The sequence below is a fragment of the Protomyctophum bolini genome, assembly GCF_963924005.1.
Source record: "Protomyctophum bolini genome assembly, chromosome: 22".
NCBI lineage: Eukaryota > Metazoa > Chordata > Actinopteri > Myctophiformes > Myctophidae > Protomyctophum > Protomyctophum bolini.
Window position 1 is genome coordinate 9902888 of NC_137883.1, and position 8732 is coordinate 9911619.

The following is an 8732-nucleotide window of genomic DNA, read 5'->3' on the forward strand; positions in this document are numbered from 1 at the left end:
TTAAAAAAAAAACAGGCAGAGATGCTATAAGTATGCCGACATTCCTATTTAGAAAATGTTTCAGATGTAAAAGAAAAAAAAGAACAGTTGATTTGAATCGAATATTTACGAAAGGTCATGGAAGGAAACCTTCTGAGAGCTTCACGGGCAAAGATAATCAACTTCAAAATCTCAAAATGGGTCAGAAAGACCTCAAAAACACTCAAGTGTTAAGAGTCATCAAACGATGGTATCGGATTGTGTCACTTTGAAGAGGGTTGTGAATGTTTCAAGTCACAGATTACATCTCCTTCAAGCTTTCAATAGCTTCCTTTTGGGTGATCTCTCTCCATTCTTCTGGAATCCCTTGGCTGCCCACAAACTTTTTGCCATAATTATTCTCCAGTTCCTCTTGAAATGCACAGATAAACCACTTCCAGTAAACCAATTTTGATTCATCAGGTGTGATCTTCCAGTTGGCATACTTTTCACCAGCTTTTCGATACTCTTTGAACAGAAAGAGATCTGAACAATCTGCTGAATTGTAGAAACTTCCATCACCTCCAACCTCTGTTGTGCAGAAAGGAAGAGAAAGTATTAGTGTGCCTATAAGGTGCCATCCGCAAATCCCTGGCGAACGATGAAAACGGACGTTGTGATCGTCGTCAGGAATGTGATTCTCTAGGGTGTTGGTGCAAATGGCGCCACAGAACGGACACTGTGCCCAGCAACACTTGCACAAATGGTCGATGAGAATTTGATCTGGGCTCACACGGACATCCTCCGTGTTGATCGAGAGGCTGTTTAAATCCTCCTTCATGGAACGGAGACCTTTCTTGATCTCATCTTTAAGAAAATCAAATTGGTTTATGTCATTGAAGTTTCCCTTGCAGTTTGTGTCGAATCTTAGATCATCCTTTAACAGACTGGAAAACTCCTCCAGCCACATGTTGGTGTTTCCTTTCCGAGTCGTGACTTTCTCTGTCGCGTCATGCACTGCTTGATCCAGAAGCTGGCACACATCATCCACATGATTCTTCATGATACCGAGTACCCTGTCATGGTTGGTGGTGATGTATTCCTTCACCTTTTCTTTTATAAATGTCTCCATGTGTTTCCTTGGCTTTGTGATGTAGTTCATGTAACTGTCAAAGTCCGCTCCCTCTGCCAGTGCTCCTAAAACGTGTCTCTCCAAGTTCACCCTGTTCCCGCTGAAGGGAGAGAGACTACTTTTCATCTCTCCAGCCAAGTGAAGGGCGGTCTTGTCATAGACAGACTGAGTGGCAGACTCCTTAAGTTTGCTACAGATCAACTCACCGAGCACAGCAGCAGAAGAGTTTCCTTTAAAATAGCCTATGAACACGTTGTAGTATTGGTCCTTTTGTTCTTCCAAATGAGTGAGTGGATCATTGTTGATCTTGAATTCTTTGTGAGACTTGGAAAGACAACTCTCTGCAGCTTGAAATACATGAAGTAAAAGATCAACTTTAAACGCAGGTTTAAGGGCGTATGACTTGGCTGAATCAAATTGTTTGAACTGGTGTATGACCTTCTTTGCTAGTTCTTGCAAGTAACTGCTATTGTAGCCTCTGGTTCGAACAGGTTTGCTCTCAATCAAGGCAACGGATTGATCCACAATATTGCGAATGAAGGTTCTAGCCTTTTCATAAGGAAGTAGGTCTGCATTAAACCCAATCTTTTTCCACCCTTTAGAGACCAGGCCTATAGGGCTTACATAATCTGAATAATCCCCTAGATGTGATAGGTTTTTGTATTTACCACAGCTTCTGCGTCCATGATAATGCTCAATGCCCATCTCCTGAAAGATATCATCTTCATCCTCTTGAATGTTGATCTCTTTTATGGAAGGAATATCAGCTTTGAATTCAGTAACCCAAATTTCCCAAAGAACATTGAACGCCTTTTTGAGTTCCTTTTCTCCCTTTGCCTCCCCTTTTAATTGACCGGCAAGGGCTTTGCTCTCCTGTAGCAGCTTGTTCTCGTACACCGTCTTCTTATCATCCAGCTTCTTCCGAGCATCTCTCTGCTGAATAATCTCCTCAAGCTTCTGTTTGGATCCTTTCACCAGTTCACCATGGAACTCTTTAATTTTGTTTTCAAATCGTCCTCTCCACTGAACCAGTATGTCTTTATCTTTAATGGCATCAAAGTGCTCTTTCATCTGTTGTACCACTTCTTCATGAGACTTGTTCATTCCTTTGACGAGCTCATTTTGAATCTTGACAATGGTTGTGCCATTATCAATCCTGGTGTGGAGTTGGTTTTCAGTGTTCAACATGGCTTGCCTTAAAGCAAAGGTCCATTTCCCATACTCTTCTTCAAGTGTTCTGTACACTGAAATTTCCCTTGTGTTTTTGAAACTGAAAACAAAGTTTTCTTTCAGCAGGGCATTCCAGAGGTCTTCGATGGTGCTTTTGAATTCTGACAGTGGAATTCCACGAGACTCTTTTGCTTTAGAGAGGATCATGTCCTTCAGATCTTGGATGCTCTCACTATAGCCCGGGTTTGGAGGAGCCATGGGTGGACTGCCTTCCCACAGCTGGGCAAAGTATTTCACATCGGTTTCCACATCAAATGCAATTATATCACTGAAGAACTCTGCATTGACCACTTCCTCCTTGGCAGCTAGCTTCGTCATCGCATCAAGATCTTCTTGTAGTCGTCTCTTCCCCTCCTTGTTTTTGTTACCAGCCTCGATATCTGTGACATTCTGATGAACAAACATACAATTTGGAGTCATCTTAACCTTCTTCATCCTCATGAAGGCCTGAACGGCAATGTGAAGAATGTCTTGCATGTCAGACGTATTCTCTCCAAAGATGTTGATCAGAGTCATGTTTCCCAGGCCAATGACAAACGTTGCCAGTTCGTTGTCATGGTGATACGTATTCTTCCCCGCCAGCTCGAGAGCACGCAGGCCTTCGGTGTCCACGACCAGGACGTAGTCGAACTGGTAGACCTCCTGTTTCTCCTTTGACACTTTCACCAGCTGCATGAAGGCTCCTCTGGTGCACCTGCCGGCGCTCACCGCAAACTGCAATCCAAACATTGCGTTCAGCATGGTGGATTTGCCGCTGCTCTGGATGCCTAAAATTGACAAGACAAAAACCCTCTTGTCTCCCAGTGTCTTGACGACCTCGTCTAGAACACTGGTGATCCACGTTAAAGGCACGTGAGCTGCATCTCCGTCCATCAGCTCCATTGGATGTCCTGCGATCATGAGCTCTGCAGCCAGCTTGGGGTATTCAGAGTGTCCTACTTTATTTGGAGATGCATGAGCTTCGTACATTTGTCCCAATTCTCTCAGGATGTGCTCAAATCCAACTGTCGCTGAATACAGTTTCTCGGCAATGACTTCCAACTCCTTTTGCTTCTCCTCCAGTTGTTTTGGATTGTCACGCTTCTTTTTCAAAGCCAAGACCGCTGACCACTTTGCATCATATTCCTGGTTGATTTGATAAAGATCGTCTGTTGAGAAGGTATCCAGTAAGATTCCAATCCATTTTAGGAAGTAACGTTTTTCATCCCCTTTCAGAGACTGCAGGTTTTGAACAAACAGCTTCATCAGCTCACTGGAGGATTTGTGTCGTTGTTCAGTTCTTTTTTGCTCCATTTCTTTTTCTTTTTTAGATTTGTCTTTCTCCTTCTCGTCTCCTTGGAGACGATACCGATCTTTATTGAGTTTGCACCACTCATGCCACATTTTGCCTTGGCATGGCAGAAATGTGTCTTTGATCTCTGAAAGCTTCTTTCCTTGAAGCAATGTCAGAATCTGCACAGCAGCAGATTTCCCTCTTTGGCATGGGCGTTCAGCTTCATCTGTTCTGATTCCAGAGGCACTTGCCATGGTATCAAGCTGGAAGGATTTATGTGGTGTTGACAAAATCTTTCTAAGTATTGTTTTCAATTCTGTAGCCACATCTGACTGACTTCTACCCTTCAGACCCATTTTATATTTTCCTGATCCTATCCCAGCTGTAGCAGAATCATCATCAGCTCGGAGACAAATGAGATGATTTGGAAGCTTGAAAAGGTCTGACAGAATTTTCCAACCTTTGTCACCTTTTCCCAGAGTAGGTACAAGGACAACGTTGACTGAAGCCTTGTTGATCAGTATCTCACGCTGTTTTTCATGTAATACAGCATCTCCATGAAGGTTACAGAAGGCAACGCAGTCAGAGAAAGTGTCATTGGCTTTTCCAGCAGGGAAATACCAGGCAATCTCTGCCATACCATCTATCAGGCAGTGAGATTTGGTGGCGCCTGGACAGTGCCTATGAAAGAACGTGCTGTGACGGTCATTGACTATGGTATTCATCAGCTGAGATTTAGATGACGACAAGGTGTGATCATCTCCGACAGAGGTGTCGGAGCCAAGACGGAAAAATGACACCATAGGTATCTCAGCTTGACAGATGGGCATGTTCTTACTTGTGATGTAACCTGATTTATCAGTCACCTTCCAGGATTTTCTGAGTTGTCTAAAAGTCCATAAAGGACACTCGATATCCCCTGTGAACGGGTCTGGCACTAGCAAAGGTAAGGCATACTGACACTGGGCTAGTTTAGTAATCATGTTCTGCCTGAGGAAGCTATCTGAGCAGTGAAACACAGCCATCTGAACATCCATCGGATGGACGTGGCTCTGCTTCAGGCTCTGGCTAGTGTCTACATTGGAGCCGAATATAATATCAAAGTCACAGTCTTCTGTGTCAACGTCATCAGCGACTTCAGTAATTGCTGAATGCTTGTCCTCGGTACTGCCCACTGCTACTGGGATGTACCTGGCTCTGTGGTCTAGCATCAACAACTTCTGAAGGAACGTGTGAGCTACGTCTTTCTCAGTTATTTCATCATGCTTCTTTATAGAAGGGAGAATTTTCAGAAAGTCAGCAGTAGTCAACTTATCTTTATAGTGGTGTTTGAGGTTAAGTCTAGAAAACAGTTCATCGACTTTCCGAAGTTGCTCTTCTGGGACGATGTGATTCTTCACAGGTTTGTGTACTTTGCCAACCTTTAAAAAGAAAAAGAAAACACATAGAAAACAAAGTTAATACATTTACACATAATGATGTTAAAGGTAGTGATTTTCTTTTTTTAAATAAGTGTTGTGATAGTAATCATTGTTATAGAGTGTGTGTTCAGTAACGGTGTTAAATAGCTCTATATTGTGACAGTAATCATTGCTATAGAGTGTGTGTTCAGTAACGGTGTTAAATAGCTCTATATTGTGACAGTAATCATTGCTATAGAGTGTTTGTTCAGTAACAGGGGTCTCCATGTCTCTCCAGCTTTTTTTTAACAGAAAATGCATTGCAATCAGGATACAGATTGGCTGAAATCTTGTCACCTACCTGAAAATGCCTTTTCTGTTTATTAAAGAGCTGGAGAGACATGGAGACCTCTGTTACTGAACACACTCTATAGCAGTGGTAACCAACCTTTTCAAGCCCAAGAGCCCATTTTATTCCCAATTGTAAGCCAAGATCTACCACTAAAACGTGTTAGAAAAAACACTTGTTTTTTTGCTATTTCTGACAGGCTCAATGCATGTGCACACATCCACACAAAGACTAAAGCTTAAATTAGAATAAATACTTATAGTAAGTTATATTATCAATGTCAAATAATATTAAGACAAATTAGAAATAATTAGTATTAGAAATACTAAATCTGGTTCATATTTAGTGATTGCCAGTCTGAGGGTGTCATTAAGATGTGAGTCAGTCATACGAGTTCTAAACTTGGATTTTATTATTTTCATTTGTGAAAAGGCCATTTCACATAAGTACGTGGAACCAAAGTATAGGCATGCAGCTTCAGTGCACACGACACAATCAGGGGATACTTCTCTGCTTACAAGAGACCAAAATTCCTTCTCTTTAGCTCTGACCTGCAGGTGACAGTCACTTACTAATCCAATAATCTCCATTTAAATATCTGAAGTTAATGCAAACACATCCTGCATTTTATCGGACAGCAGTTCAATGACAGTAGGCTCAGTAAAGAGGAAAGGGTTTGATACAAAAGCAGCTACTTGAGCTACAATGATTACTGTCAGAATATAGTGATTTAACCTTTTAACAAAAAATATCACTCACACTACAATTAAATCAATCCGATATGATGCAAACAGTCAGGTCAGGACTAAATAATGCACTTAACTTAAAAAATTAAGATAACTTACATCATCCTTGTTCTTGATTTTGTCTTCAATGGCGGAACCTGTTTGAATCAATAAGGATTAAAGAAGGTTAAACCTATAGTAAGCATCTTAATGCTACTTTAAAAGCTAAAGTTACAGTATTTTGTGATTGCAAATGTTTTCCTGAAAGTCATTGCAAAAAGCAATTGCAAAAATGTTCTGGTTTTGTCAGTTTTTGTTGTTGTTTAAGTTTAAATATTCAAGTATTGAAATTATGAATAATTGCACCTGTCTCACTTTTATCATGTGTGTGTATGTGTGTTTTATCATCAGGATTAGTGCTGCTGGTCTTTGAAGACTTTTTCCATCCGCTGTCTCTGAGCTTCCAGGAACATCCTGGACCATCCTCCTTCTCTGAGCTTCCAGGACCATCAGCTTTCTAAGAAAATGGAAACATTTTGAATTACCGGTATATGAAAAACAGTTAAAATGTATCTCCTCCCAGAATCTTTGATCAAAATGCACGAAAACTAATACACTTGAACTTTGGACCTATACGGACAAATAATCGTAGCACATTTTTTCTAAGTGAAAAAATTAAGTTTTTATGAGCCAATGAAAATTGCTGTTTTGGGAAACTTCTTCTGCACCTAATACCTATATGAATACTGCATGATGTTACTGTTTAGAATGAGTCAACTGACTGTGTCTGCATAGCTCTACCCAGCCCCTGCAAGACTGTAAGTAGGCTTAATTAATTGACCATTCACTGGGCTTCGAGCTTCATTAACTGACGAATCACAGGAGGGGGCTTCATTAATCCACCATTCACGGCGCTCCAGGCTTCATTAACATAACTGACCAATGACGGAAGCTGGGGAAGATCCCGGCTTCATTAACTGGCCAATGGAATGACTTGACGGCAGCCATCTTGCTTTTTATTTATATGGGCGAGTGGAAATGTAATGCTAATTAATTAATTATAGGTCCAGCAAGCAAATCATGATGGTCTGTTTGTAAGACATGGACGCAGAGGTTGTTGGTGTATTGGTAGCATTGATATTGCTACAGTCAGGGTTCCCACAAGTTTAGTTCCCACAATTCATTTTTTTAACAATTCATATTCTACAACATTTCCAAATGTATTTTTACCCCATTTCCAGGCCTAAATATATAACAGCCTATGGCAAATAATGGCCTAGGTCCTTATAAACGCCCGGGGTCCGAATCGATTTTGCATATTAACATCCCGGGCTACTATTTGGTATACGGTAATTACTTTTTAAAAGCAACTTGAACAACACTGCTGATTATTGGCTTAGGAATGGAACAAAAAACGAACAATTGATCCTGAATAGGATGGGGCAGGTCTACGCTGCTGTATTTTAACATCAGTTATTATGGTGGTACTTGGAGAGTACAGTATTCTTCTGTGGTGGTATAAAAAGGTTAAAATCCCCTGCTTTAAAGTAAATTATTCAAAAAACATTTGAAAGGTATGTCATCTTACCTTATTCCTTTTCTCAAGATTTCTCTCCTTTTCTCTTCTTTCTTCTCTTTTTCTTCTTCCCCCTTCTTCCTCTTCCATTTTTCTTCTTCCCCCCCTCTCACAGTCTAGTGTTCCTTGAACCTATTTGGATTAAAACAAATAATAATAATAATAATCAGGTTAAACAATACAGTTCACATCTCATGCTGTTTCATTTAAATGTAAAAATCACGATTCACGACCCCCGGTCATGTAAAAGAAACGTCTGGGGTGTTCACTTAAGTGAAATATCCCTTTAACTAACGTCGATAGCGTATCATCAGGTGCATTGCTCACACGCCTTTATATCTTATCTCAGCTACTATGTGTAAATATTTAGATTATTTGTTTCCCTTTATTTATAAAAACAATGGAGTGATGCACAAAAACTAATTTCACACTGTTTTACACTTGTAAACTGTGACTATAGAGAGTATGCACATGCATGCTTTTCCCATCAGGACACGCCCCCCTCATCTAGACTGAGTGGCAAAACATTGAGCAGCATGGAGTGTTGGAGTTTGGAAGCGCTCGTTGGAAATCCCGTCCTGCGTACCACCTGTTTCTAAATGTCACATAATGCAGGAGGCAGCAAAATGTTGTGTTATTGAAAACAAGCACTTCCGAACTCTGACACTTATATCTGCAAAATAATCAAATGCAGGGCATTTCTTGACAGAAAGTAGCTCATAACGTTTCTATAGGGGATTTTTATCCTTTGCAGATAGAAAGAGGATAATTCAAGCTTTTCGTACAGCTGCAATGTTGGTGAGTTTAACATTGTGTAATGCAATCAGACAGGACTTTTCTGTTTGGATGAATGGGCTGTCAAGGCCAGAAATAGTTTTTTGCCACGCGCATATACCCTCTATAAAGCTGACATGTTGTTCATTTATGACACACTACAGATAAATAGGGTAAAAACGTTAACTAATAGCTATCACAATGACACTTCTCCAGTTGATACTTACATTAAGAGTAAGACTTGGCTTTTCTATCACAAGTTTTCTGAAATTATATGTTTAAATATGCAAATTCTGCATTATATGTGCTAATTTG

The 8732-nt window shown here is 40.5% G+C and overlaps 1 protein-coding gene and 1 long non-coding RNA gene across 2 annotated transcripts; both read right to left on the reverse strand.

Annotated features, from left to right (window-relative positions):
* Nucleotides 1-280: 280 nt before the first annotated feature.
* On the reverse strand, nt 281-4846 carry LOC308309608 (interferon-induced very large GTPase 1-like; the record flags this gene model as incomplete). The annotated part of the gene is made up of 2 exons (XM_080755517.1): nt 281-1437; nt 1759-4846. Coding segments are annotated over 2 exons (4245 nt in total), but the record flags the coding sequence as incomplete, so codon positions are not given.
* A 29-nt stretch (nt 4847-4875) lies between these two features.
* On the reverse strand, nt 4876-7777 carry LOC308309981. Its single transcript, XR_013963444.1, has 4 exons — nt 7656-7777; nt 6443-6584; nt 6188-6225; nt 4876-5014 (listed from the first exon to the last, which is right to left on the reverse strand). It is a non-coding gene; the product is annotated as an uncharacterized lncRNA (long non-coding RNA).
* Between the last annotated feature and the right edge of the window lie 955 nt (nt 7778-8732).